The 24,980-nt window shown below is 44.0% G+C and overlaps 1 protein-coding gene across 2 annotated transcripts in view; it reads right to left on the bottom strand.

Moving 5' to 3' along the window:
- The window catches only part of LOC139277284 (macrophage-stimulating protein receptor-like), a 211,068-nt gene that overhangs the window by 91,993 nt on the left and 94,095 nt on the right, over window positions 1–24,980 (bottom strand). For both annotated transcript variants that reach the window (XM_070895548.1, XM_070895549.1), the window contains exons 3-5: window positions 17,682–17,849; window positions 5,970–6,086; window positions 1,399–1,569 (exon numbers count right to left, since the gene is read on the bottom strand). In XM_070895548.1, coding sequence (XP_070751649.1) covers window positions 1,399–1,569; window positions 5,970–6,086; window positions 17,682–17,849 — 456 coding nt within the window. The remainder of the gene's footprint in view (window positions 1–1,398; window positions 1,570–5,969; window positions 6,087–17,681; window positions 17,850–24,980) is intronic.

Below are 24,980 nucleotides of genomic sequence, written 5' to 3'. Positions count from 1 at the left end.
ATGGGGTTCAATCATTCAACTCACCTCCCATTTGCTCAGTGGTGAGAATGGAGCTATATCAAACAACAATGTAGAATCCCAGCGTACTCCCATTGTACATAATTCAAGGTATTTGGCAATCTTCAAATGTTTAAAGTTCAACATTCCACTAACTAAATACAGTCAATCCAAAGTTCACTTGGAAACAGCAGGGCATTTTAGGTGTCGAACCACTTTCAGATAAAATAGGTTGATGTTGATTGCTATCAGTTTTATGCTGAGGACAAGCTGCTAGAGCAGTCAGTCATTCAATAGTTGTCCAGGCAGCACCGCGTCCCACAATTATCGCCCCGGGCCGGTGCGCAACCATAAACGCTGCCCATATTTTGCTCCCTTTCCTTTTTTTACATTTCTCTCTCTGTGTCTCCAATGGCAGCTGGTAATTATTCTGCCATTCACACCTTCTCTAGACTAATCTTTTTCTAACTTCTGCCATTACCATCTCAAGTCGGGCCATCATCCCCTTTGTCTCTCTAATCTCTCCTGTCTTCCACCCTATCACAGACCTTCCCTTTTGTTCTTTCCTCCCCTCCCCCTTTCAGTGCTCTTTCAGAATCTGTTCATTTCGAACATTCGCCAGTTCTGATGAAGGGTCATCGACCTGAAACATTAACTCTGTTTCTCTCCACAAATGCTGCCTGACCTTCTGAGTATTTCCAGCAATTTCTGTTTTTATTTCAGATTTCCAGCATTCGCAGTATTTTGGCTTTTGTGTTTGCGCCCATCTTTATTTGTTGGACGACTTTTGCGTCGGACCGACAATGGTGGCCCTCGCCATTTTACATGCCGGGCTGCTGGCCCGCTCAATTGCCTCCCTGGTGGCCGAGTGGTGGCCACCAAAGGGCCTGCAGAGTGTGCAGCGCCCCCTCCCCTTTAATTTAAGGGGAGGGGTATTTTAGCGCTGGCTTGCGCAGCGCGCGCGCTGCTATCCCAGGAGTGTTCATCAAAGGAAGCGGAGCAGCAGAGACAGCATCCGCTTCCTTTGAGGGGCGCACGGCAATTCAGGACCGGGACTTCCGACCAGGGCAAAGGAACTCCTGCCCCCTGGAAGGTTTCCGACCCCCAATCAGGGCAAAGGGCATTTTGGGGGCTAGGATCTCCATGCACTCTCAACAGTCTGCTTTAACATCTGACCTGCAAGACGGCACCTCCGACAGTGCAGCACCCATTCAGCACTGCAGTGAAATGCCATCCTTGATTGTGTGTTCAAATCTCTGAGGTGGGACTTGAACCCACAACCTTCTGACTCAGAGGCAAGAGTGCTATCACTGAGTCATAACTGACACTGATGTTTATGAATATCATGAAATAAACAGAACATTTTTTTCCCTCAAAGTTTGTACATTTTTAGAAACCTACCTCAACAACAACAGGTGAACAAGTGTCTGGCATCCACTTTTTCTGACAGTCCTGCCGTCGAGTGCATGACCCTTCACACCAGCCACACTTCATAAAGGAAGGTGCTATCTGACACTCGTTGCAGGTGAGGAAGTGACGGCAGCCTGGTCCATCGACTGGTACTTGGGTCACCTGAAATGAAACAAAGGAAATCCACATCCTCCTTTGTATGATATTACAAAACGTTCTTCAGAAAAATTCCTCAAATTAGTCACCGTGCCGTGCCGTCGCACACAAGATGAAATATTGGCTAAGTGGCATGAGAAGAAGTATTGAGGTGCGATTGATATCCGAATCGAAGGATTGGATTCAATTCTTGAAATACATTTCCAGCCCACGTTAATCTTCGTAATCTGAACAGATGACACCAAACTTGGAAGTATTCTGAACAGTGAGGAGGGTAGTGATTGACTTCAAGATGACATAGACAGGCTGGTGGAATCGGCAGACATGTGGCAGATGAAATTTAACGCAGAAAAGTGCAAAGTGATACATTTTGGTTCAGAACAACGAGGCGAGGCAAAATAAATGAAAGGGTACAATTCTCATTAAGAGAGAGAGCTGGGGTATATGTGCAGGTTGAGAAAGCGGTTAAAAAAGCTTACGGGATCCGATAGAGGCATAAAAGAAAGGAAGTTATGATGAACCTTTATAAAACACTGGTTTGACTTCAACTGGGGTTTTGTGTTCCATTCTGGGCACCGCACTTTAGGAAGGATGTGAAGGCCTTCGGGAGCGTGCAAAAAAAATTTTGAGAGAATGATTCCAGGGAAGAGGGATTTCAGTTACATAGACAGACAAGAGAAGCTGGGGTTGTGCTCCTTCTAGCAGAGAAGGTTGAGAGGAGATTTGATCGAGGTGTTCAAAATCATGAGGGATCTGGACAGAGTAAATTAGAGAGAAACTGTTCCCATTGGTGGAAGGGTCGAGAACCAGAGAACACAGATTTAAGGTGATTGGTAAAAGAATTAAAGGCGACACGAGGAAAAACATTTTTACGCAGCGAGTGGTTAGGATCTGGAATGCACTGCCTGGGAGGGTGGTGGAAACAGATTCAATTGTGGCTTTCAAAAGGGAATTGGATAAGTACCTGAAGGAAAAAAACTTTGCAGGGCCACAGGTAAAGGGCAGGGGAGTGGGACTTGCTGAAGTGCTTTTGTGGAGAGCCAGCACGGGCTCGACGGGCCGAATGGGCCTCCTGTTCTGTAACCATTTTATGATTCTATCAGTTGATCATCGCAACTGGTTGATTAATTTTGTTTTGCACGAGTTTCATTTTTTTTTAGATTGGAGATATATTATCAGAGGACAGACCTTTTTCTATATTCTTTATCAGTGGGTAAGCTGCATTCACCCTAATGGAGTACATATGTTTATCAGCCTCCATTACAACAAGAACTTGTATTTATACAAGCGCCTTTATTGCAGAAAATTGTCCCAAGGCACTTCACAAAGGCAGAACCAGAAAAAACGATCACTGTGCCAAAGAAGGAGGTATTAGGAGGGCTGATCGAAAGCTTGGTCAACGAGGTGGGTTTTAGGCATTGTCTTAAAGGAGAGGGAGGGTGGAGAAGCAGAGGAGCTTAGGGAGAAATTCCTGAAAGTGTGGCTGACATGGCCACCAATGGAGGTGCAAAGGGAAGGGAAATGCACAAGAGGCCAGAGTTTGGAAGCAAAGAGTTAGGTTGGAGGTGGGCGAGTAGGGATAAGGAGGCTCCAGAGATAGGGAAGGGCATGGCCACACAGGGCATCCAACATGCGACTGGGAATTTTAAATTAGAGGCATTGGGGAACACAGAACCAATGTAGATCAGCATGCATTGGGGTGATGGGTGAGCGGGAGTTGGTGCGGACAGCATAAGAAATAGGAGCAGGAGTAGGCCGTTTGGATCCTTGAGCCTGCTCCACCATTCAATGAGATCATGGCTGATCTTCTACCTCAAGTCCACTTTCCTGCACTATCTCCATATCCCTTGATTTCCGTAATATCCAAAACTCTATCGATCTCGGTCTTGAATATACTCAATGGCTGAGCATCCGCAGCCCTCTGGGATAAAGAATTCCAAAGATTCACCACCCTCTGAGTTAAAACATTTCTCCTCATCTCAGTCCTAAATGACCGACCCCTTATTCTGAGACTGACCCCTGGTTCTAGACTCCCCAGCCAGGGGAAACATCCTTCCTGCATCTACCCTGTCAAACCCTGTAAGAATGTTATATGTTTCAATGAGATCACCTCTCATTCTTCTAAACTCTAGCGAATATAGGCCTAGTCTACTCAATCTCTCCTCACAGGAATCAGTCTGGTGAACCTTCATTGCATTCCCTCTAACAAGTATATCCTTCCTTAAGTATGGAGACCAAAACTGTACACAATACTCCAGCTGTGGTCTCAGCAGGGCCCTATATAATTTCAGGAAGACATTTACTCTTATATTCAAATTCTCTTGTAATAAAGGCCAACATACTATTTTCTTTCTTAATTGCTTGCTGTACCTGCATGTTAACTTTCAGTGATTCATGTACAAGGACACCCAGGTCCCGCTGAACACCAGCATTTCCCAATCTTTCACCGTTTAAAAAATACTCTTGCTTTTTTATTTTTCCCACCAAAGTGGATAGTTTTGGATGAGCTGAATTTTACAGAGCATGGTGGATATGAGGCTTGTCATGGGAGCATTGGAATAGCATCCCTACCCCTGTACTCAAATCCCCTCGCTGTGAAGGCCAACATGCCATTTGCTTTCTTAACCGCCTGCTGTACCTGCATGCCAACCTTCAATGACTGATGTACCATGACACCCAGGTCTCGTTGCACCTCTCCTTTTCCTAATCTGTCACCATCCAGATAATAGTCTGTCTCTCTGTTTTTACCACCAAAGTGGATAACCTCACATTTATCCACATTATACTTCATCTGCCATGCATTTGCCCATTCACCTAACCTATCCAAGTCACTCTGCAGCCTCATAGCATCCTCCTCGCAGCTCACACTGCCACCCAACTTAGTGTCATCCGCAAATTTGGAGATACTACATTTAATCCCCTCGTCTAAATCATTAATGTATAATGTAAACAGCTGGGACCAGTGCGGTACCCCACTAGTCACTGCCTGCCATTCTGAAAAGTACCCATTTACTCCTACTCTTTGCTTCCTGTCTGACAACCAGTTCTCAATCCATGTCAGCACACTACCCCCAATCCCATGTGCTTTAACTTTGCACATTAATCTCTTGTGTGGGACCTTGTCGAAAGCCTTCTGAAAGTCCAAATATACCACATCAACTGGTTCTCCCTTGTCCACTCTACTGGAAACATCCTCAAAAAATTCCAGAAGATTATGGAGTTGCAAGATCAGATTGGGGCCATGTAGGCTGTCTAGAGCCTATCTACATCACATAGGACAAAAAGTATCATGTTTGGTTGATTACGTCTCAGGACGAGCTGTTACTTTTGGTCTGTCCAACATTTCAAACACCACCTTGTTGTAAGAATTTCATCCAGCTGCACATAGCATTTGTCAGCTGCAATATTTCACAATATATTTCCAAATTCCTAAGACTTTGAGATTTGAGAAGGCAAAGTTAGGTCACAGGATGTTGAAGCACCAACATGTTGCATTACAGACTATTAGCTCATGGGTTCCTTTCTCTCCCTGGCCAGCTATTCTCTGAGCTGCCTGTCTAAAGGACATGGCAAGCAATTTTCTACAGCAGAAGGCGGACAACTTTAAAATATATAATCTAAGAGTTAGTCAACCCACACTGGAAACTTTCAGCTACTTACAGATAATTCAAGACTGACACTAGTAGAGTGGTCTAGATTTAAGTCATTACATTAATGTCTCTGTCAATAGATTGTTGTGGTGTTAGGAGACCGAAAGAGGTGGCAAAAAGAAAAACATTATAAAATAGAGAAAACAGTGAGAGGGAAAGGTTTTAGTTTCTGAATCATTTAACATGGCGATCTCCAAAATCTATTTCTCCAACATCAACCACAATACAAAACTGCATTCTTTCTGTAAAATAAAACATTGTATACATAATTAGCCTTTTTTTCCAACAGCAGCTGGTGATGATTCTGCCATTCATACCCCATCTAGACTCATCTTTGTTTCTTAACTTGTTCCATTACCTTCTCATTTTTGCCCATCATCCCTTTTGTCTCTCTAATCTCTCCTGCCTTCCACCCTATCACAGACCTTCCCTTTTGTTCTTTCCTCCCCTCCCCCTTTCACTACCCCTGCACGTCCTTAAGAATCTGTTACATCTCAAACTTTTCCAATACTGACACAGGGTCACAGACCTGAAACGTTAACTCTGTTTCTCTCCACAAATGCTGCCTGACTGCTGAGATTGCCAGCATTTTCTGTTTTTATTATTAATTTGTCTTGTGCAATTTATGGAACACAAGAGCTGGGTCTTGGGAACAGTCATTTCAGTGGCATCAGGTGTTCTGGTTTGTTTATAATCAATTCATGACATACTCAGTCCAAATGAAGCAAGAGCAGACTCTACTTTCCCGATCCTTACCTTTTTTCCAGTCACAAACAGCAAAGATTCGTCCAAACGGGCAACTTTTCGGGAAACAGGATCTGACTCACTCAAGCTGAAGTTCGCATGTAGTTTAAGGGGTTGTTGAATAACCACCTACGAAAAGAAAGCAATCGAACACTTTAGAGGAGAGTTCATAAAACTCAGTGTGGTAGCAGAAATCAAAGCAAAGGCTGCGTGCGGTGAACGTAGCATTTCAATAACATTCATTTCCGTTAGATTTTCATGACTGGAAGTGTCAGCCAATCACTGCGCTGAACAGCATGCAAATTCCAAACACATTCAGTCTCTCAAAGTACGGTGTGACACTCGAGAGTGGGATTCACATCTGTACAAAGAGTGATCCCGCTTGACAAGCACTGCAGTACACTTTCTAAAGTGCGATTGGTAAATCAGAACACAACTGCTCATTTAAAATGGCGTTGTCCTACAAGATGTCTTCGTGGTAAACCTGGCAACATTAGTGGTTTCACCAATAATGATTTAAAGATGCTTTTTTTCTTCAAAGAGATGTCTAGCGTGTCCCCACACCCACCAATTTGTAACTAAGTTAGAATGGGGACGTATAGCTCCCCTTCCCTCTATATAACCGTTACCATGTTGTGGGCTCACAGATATCTTCCCTTGGGTGAGAATGAAAGCTGGTGCTAGGAGTCGTCTTCCTTCTAATTTTTCAGGGGGGAGCATGGCTCCTTTAACACGCTACGCGGCCCACTCAAATTTCCATACATTTAAGAGCCAGTGAGCCGGCTGCACGGGACCACCAGAGAGACGCGCGGCTTAACGGGAACAGCGATTGAAAAAAGAAAGTCTTGCATTTATATACCGCCTTTCACGAACACCGGCCATCTCAAAGCGCTTTACAGCCAATGAAGTCGCTGTTGTAATGTTGGAAACGAGGCAACCAAATTGTGCACAAGCAAGCTCCCACAAACAGCAATGTGATCATAACTAGGTAATCTGGGTTTTTTTTTCAAACGTTGATTGAGGGATAAATATTGGCTCAGGACACTGGAGATAACTCCCCTGCTCTTCTTCAAAATACATCCACTTGATAAGAGCAGGCAGGGCTTCGGTTTAACATCTCATCCAAAAGACAGCACTGCATTGGAGTGTCAGCCTAGATTTACATGTTCAAGTCCCTGGAGTGGGACTTAAACCCACAACCTTCTGACTCAGAGGCAAGAGTGCTATCCACTGAGCCACGGCTGACACTAATTGAGAGCACTTTATGTTAGTGGTCCCAAATTTCCTCAGAGCTTGAATTGACAAACCTCTCCCCAAGTGCATAAACTCTACGTACAGTTCAACCGGAAACACACTTCCACAGCCGCAAACATTGTTAATCTCTTCTTCTATGTCATTCCCACTGTTGCTGTTGCCCGCACCAAGGCTACCATTACCTTGTTGAGATGTGACTTCTCAAATACCCTCTTCACCAACTTCCATTGGCTCCTCGTCTCTATTCACAACCAACTTCAAATTTATCCTCATTTACAAATCTCTTCATGGCTTCCTCCCCCTACTTCTACAACCTCCTCTAATCCACACTCCACAGTCTCCGACTCTGTCCTCCTGTGCACCCACCCAGCATTTCAAACTTGGTGGCAGGGAGCATTCCGCCATTTAGATCCTATCCTCTTGAACTCTCTCCCCAAATCCCTTCCGTTCACTCTTTCCATCCCTGATTTAAAAGCCCCCTGAAACCTATCTCTTCAACCCGCCTTTGGTCAGATCTCAAAAGATTCCTATTGCAGCTTTTCTCTTCTTTCACATGTGAAGTATTTTGGGATGTTTTATCATATCAAAGGTGCCTCACCAGTGCAAGCTATTGTAGGACAGTGATTAGCATTTTCTCTGTTTCCCATGGCAGCTGGAATTATTCTGCCATTCACACCCTATCTAGACTCATCTTTTGTTTCCTAACTTGTGTCAATACCACCTCAATTTGGCCCATCATCCCTTTTGTCTCTCAAATCTCTCCTGCCTTCCACCCTATCACAGACCTTCGCTTTTGTTCTTTCCTCCCCTCCCCCTTTCACTGCCTCTGCACTTCCTTAAGAATCTGTTACATTTTGAACTTTTGACAGTTCTGATGAAGGGTCATCGACCTGAAACGTTAACTCTGTTTATCTCTCCACAGACGCTGCCTGACCCACTGAGATTTCCAGCATTTTCTGTTTTTTTTAATTTCAGATTCCAGGATCTGCTGTGTTTTGCTTTTGTGTTAGTGATTAGCATTTGGCTACAGCAGTCACTGCACTTGGAAAAATAGTTCAGTACATGATCGTCTCTTGTTAAGCTTAAAGGCGTACATTCAATATTGAGCTTGGAAGAATTTCATGAAATCCCATCCAAAAATAAATTCCTTTAAACTTAAAGGAATTGAAAACAGGAGGGGGTTGTCATCATCAGAAGCAAATGAAAAGGATGCATCTGCTGACCTCATGCTCTGTTCACTCCATTATAATTACTCTGCAGAATCAAGAATGGGCCAAATTGAGAAACAGATGCTCTCTTTTCAATGCTAACTAGTCACTGAGGAGAGGACCGGCAAGAAGTGCTCTGCTCCATACAAGTACACTGATCTCAGCAGAGGAGGAATGCCAAAATTAATCCAGGTTAAAGGAGATAGGTTACTGGCAGGAGAAATTCAGTCCTTGATGTGCATTACTCAGTTCCTGTGAAGTAAACAGACCTTTGGCACACAGCTCTATTCACTCAGGGAATTTACGTAGAACTTACGACATGGAATTTGGAGAGATTAAGATCAAAATATTTCCATTGGACCATTTCTTCCTTGCCATTTCAGTACTTTCCAAAATGTGAACCATTCTGTACTGTTAGTAGTTCTTTTTGGGTAAGTAGCAGAAATAACACAAGCCATGCAGTCTGTACCGATAAAGTGACTGTATGCAATTGAGACAGGACATAAAGCAGGATTCACTACAGGAATCTGATCGACTGCACGTTGAGAATTTGAAGCAACAGGCAGTGCCAGTGAAATGCAAGTTCACCAAATATTTAGCTCCCATTTTTGTTGCAAAAAAAATTAAATTAGAGCAGTTATAGATTACATCTACACCGGCTCCCACAATTAGATACGCCACAGCAAGAAACATTGCTCTTCAAAACAGCCACACGACGCACTGGTGTCTTAAAATTCAATTTCTTTCCAATTTGGGGCTAAACTGTAATAACAAACACAACCCACGTGGGTCCATCCTAATCTTCTCTTGTTTCAGTGTCCTGTAAATAGTTGGACTATAGCGGAATATCTGACAATGCCGGCATCAGGATAGAAGCAGACGTGCAAAAAGGTCATTACAGCTGAAGACCAATGTGCGAGGAAGCCACATCTCAGCAAGAAAGCTCGTCAATTGTACCATCAATTGTACCGATTGTACCATCTCCTGACATCAGACCTGGAATTATGGAGTTCCACGGGCACAATCAGATAGGCAGATTCTTGAACTACAGGGGAGTCAAGGGGTACAGGGAACAGGCAGGGAAGTGGAGCTGAGGCCAAGATCAGATCAGTCATGATCTTATTGAATGGCGGATCAGGCTTGAGGGGCCGGATGGCCTACTCCTGCTCCTATTTCTTGTGTTTTTATGTCAGTGGTGCCAGTAGCAGTAAAAAGTTATGATGACACTCAACATTTTAGCCACAGGCAACTTCCAGGCAAAAAAAAGAAAAAGGAAAGGCTTACCTTTATATAGCACCTTTCACAACCACCGGTAGTTCCAAAGCACTTTAGAGCCAATGAAGTAATTTTTGAAGTGTAGTCACTGTTGTAAGGTCACGGATGTTGAATAGATAAAATCAGCAACAGCATGCAGTAAAATATGTCAACAGGCCTTTTCGATGGTATAGGGTACCACTGTCTGGTCCCATATGGCTCATCAAGACCCTGTGCAACATCCCACTTTGTTCATCAATAGAAATCATCAATTGATGCATGTCCAAATGATAATGCACAGTTTCACAGGACTCTCTGTGACGGTCATATGGTGAAAGAGTCATGGGTTTCACGATGAAGAGAAGTTGGACAGTGGGCATTTCCAAGATTGGGATAACCCACTGGAAATGTGGCTCGTGACACCAACACATACATAGACAAGGAGCATACAACACACACACTCAAAAAGGTAGCAACATCCCCAAGAAAGAACATCCAATTATGCACATTTGAGGGGCAGAAACATCAAAGCACAGACATATTCAAGCTATGGATTTGACATTAGCATCCCAGTTAGGGAACTGTGCAAAATGACCTAGGATGATAATGATGGTGTGCTGCAATATATTGTCATCAAAAGAGCAATACGTGTTTTTTTGAACTAGCAGCAGCCACAAACCACAAGGAAACAGAAGGGGAAAAGAAAATACAGAAGCCCAGAGTCCACTGCAGGAAGCAGCAAGGGCTCCCCAAGTTTCAATGAAACAGTTCTTACTTTGAAACTTACCTTTATGTTTCACTTCCGTCTTTCTGAATATACATTGGCCTTTCACCAACAGCAAAGAATACTAGAGCATACAAGGAGGCCATTTGGCCCAGCACATCTACACCTATCCTAGTTTTTCAACTATTCCTAATCCTCTTTTCAACTACCCTCAATCCCGTTTCCCTACCATTTCCCTTTTATACTCGTTCTCCTCAAACAAGTGTCCAATTCCAATTTAGATGCAGTTATAGTCCCAACCTCAATAACCACTTGTGGTTGCGTATGCATTTAGCGGTCCGCCTCATTTTCCCAGCCACTGTCAAATTCCTTGTGTCCTTGTGATTTGGTTTGGGTGTGAACAACACAGGTGATCCTTGAACAACTCTGCTGGCTCGGTGTCTGTCTCTGCACTGGCCCTGCGAATCGGATACTGCGATCATTCATCATTTCTGCAGAAAAGATCCAACTGATTCACAGTATCAGCATGGAGGAGTTGTCAACTTTTCATCTTCTGATGGTTAAATTATATTTTTTGCCTCTAGACACTCCTAATGTTTATATGCAACACACAGAGGAGACCGACAAGGCTTTTATTTTGATTCAGTCAATTCATTGCAGCCAATAGTGGAGTACTTTGGGGCTCACTGGTGACGTACAACATTGCTTGGTGAGTGCCAGCATATGCTGTGCGTTGTCACCATATTGCTCAAGAGCACCACAAGGAAAGTGAAGAGGTTATAGTCTGGATTGCCGGAGTCTGGTTTGGGGGATTCCAGTTTGTTTCCTTGTCCCTTTTCCTGTTGCCATCAGAGGTGCTGGTCTCTGTATTAAACTGTCATTTTTTTTAATGTTCGTTCCTGGGATGTGGGTCTCGCTGGCAAGGCCGGCATTTATTGCCCGTCCCTAATTGCCCTCGAGAAGATGGTGGTGAGCCGCCTTCTTGAACCACTGCAGTCCATATGGTGAAGGTACTCCCACAGTGCTGTTAGGGAGGGAATTCCAGGATTTTGACCCAGCGGCGATGAAGCAACAGCGATATATTTCCAAGGCAGGATGGTGTGTGATTGGAGGGGAACATGGAGGTGATGGTGTTCCCATGCACCTGCTGTCCTTCTAGGTGGTGGAGGTAACGGGTTTGGGAGGTGCTGTGGAAGAAGCCTTGGTGCGTGGCTGCAGTGCATCTTGTAGATGGTACACACTGCAGTCATGGTGTGCCAGTGATGGAGGGAGAGAATGTTTAAGGTGTTGGATGGGGTGCCAATCAAGCGGGTTGCTTTGTCCTGGACTCTTTCATGCAGCCACCTTCGCCTCAGTGTGCTCTTGAGGTTTCTTGCCACCGAATGGTTGTGGTTTCTTCAAAGAAAGTGATGTTTCATGTGCAGGCTGGATGAAGTGGTCTACAGTTGGCGTTGGTGGCAGAATGCTTTTGCTGAGAGCACTGGGATGCAGTGTGACCCCACCCACCACACGAAATACATTTTGCACTATTCTTGCGCTCTGTCGTTATGTGACTGATTTCCTGGCCCTTGAAACATTGAGTAGCCAAGGCTGGAATGTGCAGCTCGTCCACATTGTAGTGGAGGAAGTGGAAAATGAAGCAGTTTTCAATCAATTTCCGGGCCTGCTCCGGTCTCCCAACGGCTCGCCCGATGAGTCATGAGGGTGAGCTGGTTTATGGCTCACTGTTCCACTGTACACCTGCTTTTCAGCCTCTAGGACTACCTTCCTTCACCTACTTGTCGCACAGTCCCTGGCTCTCCATCCAGCTGATGGTAGCATTTTGACAGGCCGTAACATAGCTGCTCTCCAAATCAATCTTCTGGCCAGGGTTCCACAAGGGAATTCAAATCCTCAGGGTAGGAAGCACCTCCTTACATTGTTGCGTATATTGAGCTTTCACCTCCTTCGTCATAGCTATCGTGGAGACAAGAGAGGATGGTAGTGTAGTGGGTATGTTACTGGACTAATAATCCAGAGGTCTGGACTTGTGATCCAGAAACAGGAATTCAAATCCCACTGTGGAATTTAAATTCAGTTAATTGAGTAGAATTAAAAAATTAATATCAGTAATATTGATCGTGAAACCACTGGATTGTTGTGAAAACCCATCTGGTTCACCAATGTCCTTTAGGGAAGGAAATCTGCTGTCCTTACCCAGTCTGGCTTATATGTGACTCCAGACCCACAGCCCTGTGGTTTACTCTTAACTGCCACAGTAAGCCACTCAGTTGTTCAAGGGCAATTAGGGATGGGTAATAAATGCAGGTCTTGCCAGCAACACCCACATCCTGTGAACAAATTTTTAAAAAGGCATAAACTGATGTGTCAAACCCCTGAATAATATCAGGGATTGGAGGCCTGTAAAGTGGTGGTGTTACTGTGTAGAAAATTCCAGATAAAAGTTCCCTTCTTACCACTGCTTTTTATTAGTGTGTAATATGGCAGGAAACTGTTCCATTGGACACCTGCTTTTCAGCCTCGAGGACTACCTTCCTTCACCTATTTGTCGCACAGTCCCTGGATCTCCATCCAGCTGATGGTAGCATTTTGACAAGCTGTAACATAGCTGGTTTCCAGGCAGTTGCTGGTTTCCTGCCATTGCCTCATTCTTTCTCACCTTGGCTTCCCATGGACTAACCTCTAGCTAGTGTTTACCATTTCCATGCTTGACTTTCACTTCAGCTGCATCAGCACCCAGCAGATTCTCCTTTGCTTTCTTACTGTCTCTTTGTTTGTTTCGTCTTTGTCTGTGTCATTGTTCAAACCAGGCGAACCGGTTGAATCTTTGTTCTGATGAATCTCTCTTCGGGCGATCTCTCCCCACAGCCAGTAGCCCGCAATTTATTATTTATAGCAGCCATGTGGCAGTTTCTCTGGTTCAGCAGCAATCTTGTAGCTGCTTTCCAACAGGGCACTCGTTAGTGCATTAAACCACACACCCAAACTCCCCAATATAGTACAGAGTGAAGTTGGATGTTCTTGTCAGCAGTGTATACGGGCAAAACTTTTAATTCCCATTTTGCGCACTGCCTACATACTCAGAAAAAAGGAACTTGCATTTATATAGCGCCTTTCACGACCACCGGACGTCCCAAAGTGCTTTACAGCCAATGAAGTACTTTTTGAAGTGTAGTCACTGTTGTAATGTAGGAAATGCAGCATCCAATTTGCGCACAGCAAGCTCCCACAAACATCAAAGTGATAATGACCAGATAATTCGTTTTAGTGAAGTCGATTGAGGGATAAATATTGGCTAGGGCACTGGGGAGAACTCTTCTTCAAAATAGTGCCATGGGTTTTTTTACATCCACCTGAGAGAGCAGACGGGGCCTCAGTTTAATGTCTCATCCGAAAGACAGCACCTCCAACAGTGCAGCACTCCCTCAGCACTGCACTGGACTGTCAGCCTAGATTTTTGTGCTCAAGACTCTGGAGCAGGACTTGAACCCACAACCTTGTGACTCAGAGGCGAGAGTGCTACCCACTGAGCCATGATTGAGTAAATTCACCCCTTTCAGGTGTCGATTTTCATAAAGGGTGACAAGGCAGACACAAGCAACTATACACCCATCAGACTTACTTCAATACCAGGTAAAATAATATAACCAACTATTAGGAGTAAACCTGAGGATTACCTGTATGATAATAGTCTCAGAGTGCAGCAGCGCTCCTCTGGGCCCCACAAGTAAAGATTAGGCCTCCCCTGCTGAGGACTCCCCCCACCACCTTACCCAATCGCGGGACTCCCAAGGGATGTCGCTGGCAGAAGACCCTGCCACCTGCCTGACGTCAGTCGGCGGCCTGTGAGCCATGCAATTGCTCACCACTTCCCGCCCACAACAAATTGGAAGTTGGTCAGCGGCATTTAAATGCAACCCAGGTGGTTAAAATATTCAATTTCTGGTTAAATTTCTAACTCACATTGGTTCTTAACTGCCCAAAACTGGCCTGGAGTTAAAATTGGGCCAATAGTATGTGGTGTAGTTGTAACTAGTGCAGTATCACATTAACAGAGATTTACAATGAGGCCATTTCCTGCCATTCCACAACTCTTTTAATTAAAGGTTTAGTTATTTTTTTCCTCTTCATTAAAAACCAGATGGTAAAATTCCCAAGCTTGGGCACTGTGTGGTCCAAATAGACAACGTTATAGTTGGCAAGACCCGATCTTATTTAAAAATGTCTAATCTGTTTGCAATAGTGTAGTCTAACCACTATATAATAATCTCAATCCGCTCACCAATGGGTTCTCGGGTCTGTCTGATTCTCAGTTACAAAACATTTATTTTCACCACTAAGCGTTGAAATAAAAAGTTTTATGTCTGTAGTGAACGTCAATCAATTTCCTTCGTCAGTAGTTAAGCTTTGTGTTTTTCTTCTTCCTTCAATTGTTTTATTTTTCTCTATTACATAAGAACATAAGAAATAGGAGCAGGAGTAGGCCATACAGCCCCTCGAGCCTGCTCCGCCATTCAATAAGATCATGGCTGATCGGATCTTGGCCTCAACTCCACTTCCCTGCCCGCTCCCCATGACCCTCGACTCCACTATTGTTATGCACCATTCAGAGAAAACTCCAAAATAACTTGTCTACTAAACCAAACTGTCGTATAGAAGAAAGTCTCCAAGGAACAACGGCAACAACATCCCCTCAAACAGAAGAGAGTGTTTTTTTTGGCAATGCTGTTGATTTAAATGTTTCCAATGCTGAGCAGCAAAATTGCAAAGAGATTACGACACAAACCTACGGCTCCAATTATAGCACAATGACGTGGTATTAACTGGGCCTCTGGAAACGTCAGAGTTGATTTAAAGAGCCCCACAACCCATCTGCGTTGTTCCTACACCCTCCTGTGCGGCCCTCCTGGTCCCCACTCTGCTCTAATTTCACCACCACTCTCTTCCCACCCACCCCCCTCCCTCTGCACCCACCCACCCCCACCTCTCTCCTTGCACCCTTTCAATGTCCATTTCAATTGCTCCAACTCTTGTGTTCTATTGAATTTCTCTAACTTCATAGAACCATAGAAATTTACAGCACAGAAAGAGGCCCATCGTGTCCGCGCCAGTCGACAAAGAGCTCTCCGGCCTGCTCCCACCTTCCAGCTCTTGGTCCATAGCCCTGTAGGTTACGCCGCTTCAAGTGCATATCCAAACACTTTAAATGCTATGAGGGTTTCTGCCTCTACCACCCTCTGGGTTAAAAGATTGCTCCTCAAATCTCCTCTAAACATTCTAGCAATGACTTTAAATCTATGCCCCTGGTTGTTGACCCCTCTGCTAAGGGAAATAGGTCCTTCCTATCCACTCTATCTAGACACCTCAAAATTTTATACACCTCAATTAGGTCTCCCCTCAGCCTCCTCTGTTCAAAGAAAACAACCCCAGCCTATACAATCTTTCCTCATACCTAAAGTTCTCCAGTCCTGGCAACATCCCCGTAAATCTCTTCTGTATCCTCTCTAGTGCAATCACATCCTTCCTGTAATGTGGTGACCAGAATTGCACGCAGTACTCTAGCTATGGCCTAACTAGTGTATTATACAGTTGAAGCATAACCTCCCTGTTCTTATTTGTTTAACGTTTACAGGGGACCAGTCCAAACGTGTAGCATTCATAGTGGGAGCAGGTCTGGGGAAGCATATCATACACGGGCCCAGTTTAAGGTATTTAAAGGACAATCAGTCCCTTACTGCAGCAAGTAGGATAACACCGACTGACAGCAGGATCACTACTGCGTACAGCTTTAAATATCCTAGATGTATGGGCCAGTGTCCCCAGTACACCCTATTTAGAACTCCACCACAATCACGAGCAACTTTTAATCCATGGGGAAGGGGGGGGGGAAAGAGATAAACCGACCATCAAATATCACAAAAACAAATCCAATGGCTTGTGGTGCATCTGCAATTGCAGGCAGCAAAAGCCCTCATAAAACACGCGTGGTTCAGATAGCCTGAGAGAGAGCACTTTGGGAGCAGTCATCCACAATTCACTGAACTCCGATCAGACAACAAACGGGGACTTCACCTAATGAGATGATTAAAAAAAATTTAATACACAGGCGGAAAAACTGTCCCAAATGGGTCTGTGTGCGCTGCATAATGACAGACTTGGGAAATGGACCACAAACATAGCAGAGCTTCCTGTATTTGGAACTACTCGATGCCCAAGAGTACATGATTGTTTTTGTTTCGCAAACGGCAAACTCCCGCAGCGAGGGCAAAATACTGAAAATCACTTGACACTTCTTGCTACAGATCTGGTCACAAAATCACTATCTCTTTGCAATGTCAAAACTTTCCATAACTACTCAGTAACAATACGGGTCCTGTTATGGTACCAGACGAGCAATCTACAGATCGTGAGTTTAGATCCCACGAGAGCAAGCTGCAAAATTAAATTCATATAAAGCTGGCCACTGGTCGGCAAACATCACAAAAAATAGCTAAGAAACGACCAAATTGTTGTTAAAAACTCAACTAAACAGTGGTTACTAAAGAAAGACTTGCATTTATATAGCACCTTTCACAACCTCACGACGTCCTAAAGCGCTTTACAGCCAATGAAGTACTTTTAAAGTGTAGTCACTGTTGTAATTGGGAAACGCAGCAACCAATTTGCCCACAGCAAGCAATGTGATAATGACCCAGATAATCTGATGTTGATTGAGGGATAAATATTGCGTGGGACGTTGGGGAGAACTCCGCTGCTCTTTTTCAAATAATGCCTTGGAATCTTTTATGACCACCCGAGAGGGCCTCAGTTTAACACCTCATCAAAAAGACAGCACATCCAACTGCACTGGAGTGTCAGTATAGATTTTGTGATTAAGTCTCTGGAGTGAGATTTGAACCCACAATCTTCTGAATTAGAGGCAAGAGTGCTACCCACTGAGCCACAGCCAACATAGCTAATGCCCTGTAGGGAAGGAAACCAGTCAGCCCCACCCTTAGTCTGGCCTACACACAATCCCTGTTGCACAATATGTTCCGATTCAGATTTCCTAAGCTCTGGCGAGCTGCGGTGACTGATAGCCGGTTCCCTGGTCATGAGGAAATTCTATGTTTGGTTTAACTGCAAACTAAGTTACTCTAGCAAGTGGGCTGTGTCATTCAAATAAAAACTGAAGTGAGGATAATGGCTAACCTTTCAGATAAAGAGTGCAGCTACCTCATTAAGCCAATGCCATGATCAGAGGTACATCACAGATTCCTACCACTGCTGCCAAACACCTTTTACCTGTAAAATTCTTCCATCTGATGTCCCAAGATGACCAACTGTGGAATTTCCTATCACGGATACAATGATGGATGTCAGTTTAGTATCATCCAGCCGACCAGCAAATTGATCCAATCGGCTAAAGATGCACGAGGTCTTGGTTGGCTTGGCCAGACACTGTCCCTCATCCTGAAAAAAGGGAGGGAAGGCACAAATAGATTATTGCAATTTCAGGAATCATGCATCAACCTACAAGTTACTGAGCAAGGGATAATGTACTGCATCAGGGTGAAGGTAGGAAAATGAGCACCAAATACTGGCGTATACATTGGGAAGAATGGCAGATCTCCTGTGACATTGCTTACAGCAAGTCAAGAAATTATCCTGTTCTGAAGCTGAGGGTATTTGATGGAGTGCGGAAGTGGTGGAGAGGTATAGCTCTGCAGCGATCAATCTACAGATCGTGAGTTTAGATCCCACGAGAGCAAGCTGCAAAATTAAATTCATATAAAGCTGGCCACTGGTTGGCAAACATCACAAAAAATAGCTAAGAAACGACCAAATTGTTGTTAAAAACTCAACTAAACAGTGGTTACTAAAGAAAGACTTGCATTTATATAGCGCCTTTCACGACCACCGGACGTCTCAAAGCGCTTTACAGCCAATGAAATATTTATGGAGTGTAGTCACTGTTATAATGTGGGAAACGCGACAACCAATTTACACCCAGCAAGCTCCCACAAACAGCAATGTGATAATGACCAGATAATCTGTTCTTGTTACGTAGATTGAGGGATAAATATTGGCCAGGACACCGGGGATTACGCCCCTGCCCTTCTTCGAAATAGTGCCATCACATCTTTTACACCCACCTGAGAGAGCAGACAGGGCCTCGGTTTAACGTCTCATCCAAAAGACGCAATCCAACAGTGCAGCACTCCCTCCGCACTACACTGGAGTGTCAACCTACATTTATGTGCTCAAGTCCCTGGAGTGGGATTTGAACCCATGACCTTCTATGACTCAAAGGCAAGGGTGCTGAGCCACATTAAAAAGATGCTTGCAAGAGAGGCAGCAAAGTATTTATGACCATTTCTCAGAAAATAAGGTTTCCCTTATGCAGTAAAGTTGTATAATTTTTCTTTTTAAAATTATTTATATTGCCTCACTTTCTCTGGAATACGAAGTTGGATAAAAAAAAAACACAAACACATTTTAATTTAATGGCTTATTGTAGAAAAAGCTCCAAAAATAAATTGAAATCTATATTTTTGGCAGTACATGCTTTTCGCTATTTATAAATGTTGTCCCTGGTGACAGTACATCTGGGTACAGCTAGCCCAGCCTCATAATTAAATCAGTTTGAAACTGTTTATGAATTGTGTAAACAAATGAAAGCACAAGTGTTGCACAAAGTCAACAAATACAGGTGTGTCGAGCACTGATAACCAGATTCAAGGCAGCAATGGTGGTGAAGGGTAAAGTAACGAGTGTGATTGAGTAGATTTGCCCTATACCCTCTGGAGTTTAGAGGAATGAGAGGTGATCTGATTTTAACAAGATTCTGAGGGCGATTGACAGGGTAGATGGTGAGAGGTTGTTTCCCCTGGCTGATGAGTCTAGAACAAGGGGACATAGCCGCAGGATAAGGGGAAGGCCATTTAAGAGTGAGATGAGGAGGAATTCTCTACCCTAGAGGGTTGTGGATGCTGACTCGTTGAGTATATTCAAGACTGAGATCGATAGATTTTGGGAGTCTAGGGGAATCAAGGGATACGGGGATCTGGCGGGAAAGTGAAGTTGAGGTCAAAGATTAACTATGATCTTCTTGACGAGGGGCCGTATAAGAACATAAGAATTAGGAAGAGTAGGCCATCTGGCCCCTCAAGCCTGCTCCACCATTCAATAAGATCATGGCTGATCTTCACCCATAACTTCACTTTCCTGCACTATTTCCATATCCCTTTATTCCCTTAATATTCAAAAATCTATCGATCTCTGTCTTGAATATACTCAACGACTGAGCCTCCACAGTCCTCTTGGGTAGAGAATTCCAAAGATTCACCACCCTCTGAGTGAAGAAATTTCTCCTCATCTCAGTCCTAAATGGCCGACCCCTTATTCTGAGACTGTGACCCCCTGGTTCTAGACTCCTCAGCCAAAGGAAACATCCTCCCTGCATCTACCCTGTCTAGCCCTGTAATCATTTTGTATGCTTCAATGAGACCACCTCTCATTCTTCTAAACTCCACAGAGTATAGGCCTAGTCTGCTCAAACTCTCCTCATCGGACAATCCCCCCATCCCAGGCCTACTCCTGGTCCTAATTAACATAACAATATAAGAACCTAAGAACTTGGAGCAGGAGTAGGACATTTGGCCCCTCATTTAATAAGATCTTGGTAGATCTGATCTTAGGCTCAGTTCCACTTCCCTGCCCGCTCCCCATAACCCTTCACTCCCTTATCAATCAGAAATCTGTCTATCTCTGCCTTAAATACATTCAATAACCAGCCTCCATAGCTCTCTGGGGCAGAGAATTCCACCTAGAAGAAATTCCTCCTCATCTCAGTTCTAAATGGGCGACCCCTTATTCTTAAATTATGCCCCCTAGTTCTGGATTCCCCCATGAGTGGAAACATCCTCTCTGCATCTATCTTGAGCCCCCTCAGTATCTTTTATGTTTCAATAAGATCACCTCTCATTCTTCTAAACTCCAATGAGTATAGGCCCAACCTACTCATCCGTCCTTCATAAGTCAACTCCCTTATCTCCGGAATCAACCTCGTGAGCCTTCTCTGAACTGCCTCCAATGCAAGTATATATTTCCTTAAACAAGGAGACCAAAACTGCACGCAGTACTCCAGGTGTGGCCTCACCAATACCCTGTACAGTTGTAACAGGACCTCCCTGCGTTTATACTCTATCCCCCTTGCAATAAAGACCAACATTCCATTTGCCTTCTTGTTTACTTCTGTACCTGCATACTAACTTTTTGTGTTTCATGCACAATGACCCCCAGGCCCCTGTGAACTGCAGAATTTTGTAGTTTCTCTCTATTAAATAATAATTTGCTTTTTTATTTTTCCTGCCAAAATGGATAACCTCACACTTTCTCACATTATACTCCATCTGCCAAATGTTTGCCCACTCACTTAGCCTGTCTATATCCCTTTGCAGATCTTTTGTGTCCTCAAAACTTGCTTTCCCACCCATCTTTGTATTATCAGCAAACTTGGCTACATTACACTTTGTCCCTTCATCCAAGTCATTAATATAGATTGTAAATAGTTGAGGCCCCAGCACCGATACCTGCTGCACCCCAGTAGTTATCGTTTGCCAACCAAAAAATAACTCATTTATCCCAACTCTCTGTTTTCTGGTAGCCAATTCTCTATCCATGCTAATATATTACCCCAACTCCATGAACTTTTATCTTGTGCAGTAACATTTATGTGGCACCTTATCGAATGCCTTTTAGAAATCTAAATACACCACATCCACTGGTTCCCCCTTATCCACCCGACTCGTTACATCCTCAAAGAACTCCAGAAAATTTGTCAAACATGATTTCCCTTTCATAAAACCATGCTGACTCTGCTCAACTTTATTATGCTTTTCCACCTACTGCTTCCTTAATAATGGATTCCAGCATTTTCCCAACTATTGATGTTAGGCTAACCGGTCTATAGTTTCCCGCTCTCATTCTGCCTCCTTTTTTAAATAGAGGCGTTACATTTGCAGTTTTCCAATTCGCTGGGACCCCTCCAGAATCAAGAGAATTTTGGTAGATTACAACCAATGCATCCACTACCTCTATAGCCACATCTTTTAAGACTCTAGGATGCAGGCCATCAGGTCCAGGGGACTTGACCCGTTTAGTCCCATTATTTTACCGATTACTTTTTCTTTAGTGATAGTGATTGTTTTAATTTCCTTCCTCCCTATAGCCCCTTGATTATCTATTATTAGGATTTTTTAGTGTCTTACATAGAAACATAGAAAATAGGTGCGGGAATAGGCCATTCGGCCCTTCTAGCCTGCATCACCATTCAATAAGATCATGGCTGATCATTCCCTCAGTACCCCTTTCCTGCTTTCTCTCCATATGCCTTGATCCCCTTAGCCGTAAGGGCCATATCTAACTCCCTCTTGAATATATCCAATGAACTGGCATCAACAACTCTCTGCGGCAGGGAATTCCACAGGTTAACAATGCCCTGAGTGAAGAAGTTTCTCCTCATCTCAGTCCTGAATGGCCTACCCCTTATCCTAAGACTGTGTCCCCTGGTTCTGGACTTCCCCAACATCGGGGACATTCTTCCCGCATTTAACCTGTCCCGTCCCGTCAGAATCTTATATGTTTCTATGAGATCCCTCTCATCCTTCTAAACTCCAAAGTATAAAGGCCCAGTTGATCCAGTCTCTCCTCATATGTCAGTCCTGCCATCCCGGGAATCAGTCTGGTGAACCTTCGCTGCACTCCCTCAATAGCAAGAACGTCCTTCCTCAGATTAGGAGACCAAAATTAAACACAATATTCAAGGTGAGGCCTCACTAAGGCCCTGTACAACTGCAGTAAGACCTCGCTGCTCCTATACTCAAATCCCCTAGCTATGAAGGCCAACATGCCATTTGCCTTCTTCACTGCCTGCTATACCTGTATGGCAATTTTCAAAGACTGATGTACCATGACACCCAGGTCTTGTTGCACCTCCCCTTTTCTTAATCTGCCACCATTCAGATAATGTTTTTGCCTCCAAAGTGGATAACCTCACATTTATCCACATTATACTATATCTGCCATGCATTTGCCCACTCACCTAACCTGTCCAAGTCACCCTGCAGCCTCCTAGCGTCCCCCTCACAGCTCACACCGCCAACCAGTTTAGTGTTATCTGCAAACTTGGAGATATTACACTCAATTCCTTCATCCAAATCATTGATGTATATTGTAAAGAGCTGGGGTCCCAGCACTGAGCCCTGCGGCACTCCACTAGTCATTGCCTGCTATTCTGAAAAGGACCCGTTTATCCCGACTCTCTGCTTCCTGTCTGCCAACCAGTTCTCTATCCACGTGAGTATATTACCCCCAATACCATCTGCTTTGATTTTACACACCAATCACTTGTGTGGGACCTTGTCGAAAGCCTTTTGAAAGTCCAAATGCACCACATCCACTGGCTCTCCCTTGTCCACTCTACTAGTTACATCCTCAAAAAATTCCAGTAGATTTGTCAAGCATAATTTGCCCTTCATAAATCCATGCTGACTTGGACTGATCCTGTCACTGCTTTCCAAATGCGCTGCTATTTCATCCTTAATAATTGATTCCAACATTTTCCCCACTACTGATGTCAGGCTAACCGGTCTATAATTACACGCTTTCTCTCTCCCTCCCTTTTTAAAATATATATATATTTTAAAATTAAAATTTACACACACATAGAGGCTATTAAGCAAATAACTTTTAGGTACCTTCCAGTCCATTACATTAGCTACCCTCCAGTCCATAAGAACTGATCCAGAGTCGATAGACTGTTGGAAAATGATCACCAATGCATCCACTGTTTCTAGGGCCACTTCCTTAAGTACTCTGGGATGCAGACTATCAGGAACCGGGGATTTATCGGCCTTCAATCCCACCAATTTCCCTAACACAATTTCCTGCCTAATAAGGATATCCTTCAGTTCCTCCTTCTCACTAGACCCTCGGTCCCCACTACTTCCGGAAGGTTATTTGTGTCTTCCTTCGTGAAGACAGAACCAAAGTATTTGTTCAACTGGTCTGCCATTTCTTTGTTCCCCATTATAAATTCACCTGAATCTGACTGCAAGGGACCTATGTTTGTCTTCACTAATCTTTTTCTCTTCACATATCTATAGGAGCTTTTGATGTCAGTTTTTATGTTCCCGGCAAGCTTCTTCTCGTACTCTATTTTCCCCCTCTTAATTAAACCTTTTGTCCTCCTCTGCTGAATTCTAAATTTCTCCCAGTCCTCATGTTTGTTGCTTTTTCTGGCCAATTTATATGCCTGTTCCTTGGATTTAATACTATCCTGAATTTCCCTTGTTAGCCACGGTTGAGCCACCTTCCCCGTTTTATTTTTACTCCAGACACGGATGTACAATTGCTGAAGTTCATCCATGTGATCTTTAAATGTTTGCCATTGCCTATCCACCATCAACCCTTTAAGTATCATTTGCCAGTCTATTCTAGCCAATTCACGCCTCAAACCATCGAAGTTACCTTTCCTTAAGTTCAGGACCCTAGTTTCTGAATTAACTGTGTCACTCTCCATCTTAATAAAGAATTCTACCATTTTATGATCACTCTTCCCCAAGGGGCCTCGCACAACAAGATTGCTAATTAGTCCTTTCTCATTACACATCACCCAGTCTAGGATGGCCAGCTCCCTAGTTGGCTCCTCGATATATTAGTCTAGAAAACCATCCCTAATACACTCCAGGAAATCCTCCTCCACTGCATTGCTACCAGTTTGGTTAGCCCAATCAATATGTAGATTAAAGTCACCCATGATAATTGCTGTACCTTTATTGCATGCATTCCTAATTTCTTGTTTGATGCTGTCCCCAACCTTGCTACTACTGTTTGGTGGTCTATACACAACTCCCACTAGCATTTTCTGCCCCTTGGTATTCTGTAGCTCCACCCATACCGATTCCACATCATCCAAGCTAATGTCCTTTCTTACTATTGCATTAATTTCCTCTTTAACCAGCAATGCCACCTCACCTCCTTTTCCTTTCTGTCTTTCCTTTGTTAATGTTGAATGCCCCTGGATGTTGAGTTCCCAGCCTTGGTCACCCTGGAGCCATGTCTCCGTGATGCCAATTACGTCATACCCGTTAACTGCTATCTGCACAGTTAATTCGTCCACCTTATTCCGAATACTCCTCGCATTGAGGCACAGAGCCTTCAGGCTTGTCTTTCTAACACACTTTGCCCCTTTAGAATTTTGGTGTAATGTGGCCCTTTTTGTTTTTTGCCTTGGGTTTCTCTACCCTCCACTTTTACTTTTCTTCTTTCTATCTTTTGCTTCTGCCCCCATTCTACTTCCCTCTGTCTCCCTGCATAGGTTCCCATCCCCCTGCCATATTAGTTTAACTCCTCCCCAACAGCATTAGCAAACACTCCCCCTAGGACATTGGTTCCCATCTTGCCCAGGTGCAGACCATCCGGTTTATACTGGTCCCATCTCCCCCAGAACCGGCTCTAATGTCCCAGGAATTTGAATCCCTCCCTTGTGCACCACTCCTCAAGTCACGTATTCATCTGAGCTATCCTGCGATTCCTATT

Source organism: Pristiophorus japonicus, chromosome 12 (genome assembly GCF_044704955.1).
Source record: "Pristiophorus japonicus isolate sPriJap1 chromosome 12, sPriJap1.hap1, whole genome shotgun sequence".
Lineage (NCBI taxonomy): Eukaryota > Metazoa > Chordata > Chondrichthyes > Pristiophoridae > Pristiophorus > Pristiophorus japonicus.
The sequence above is the reverse complement of the archived record's forward strand: the minus strand, read 5'-3'. Positions and strand labels throughout refer to the sequence as shown.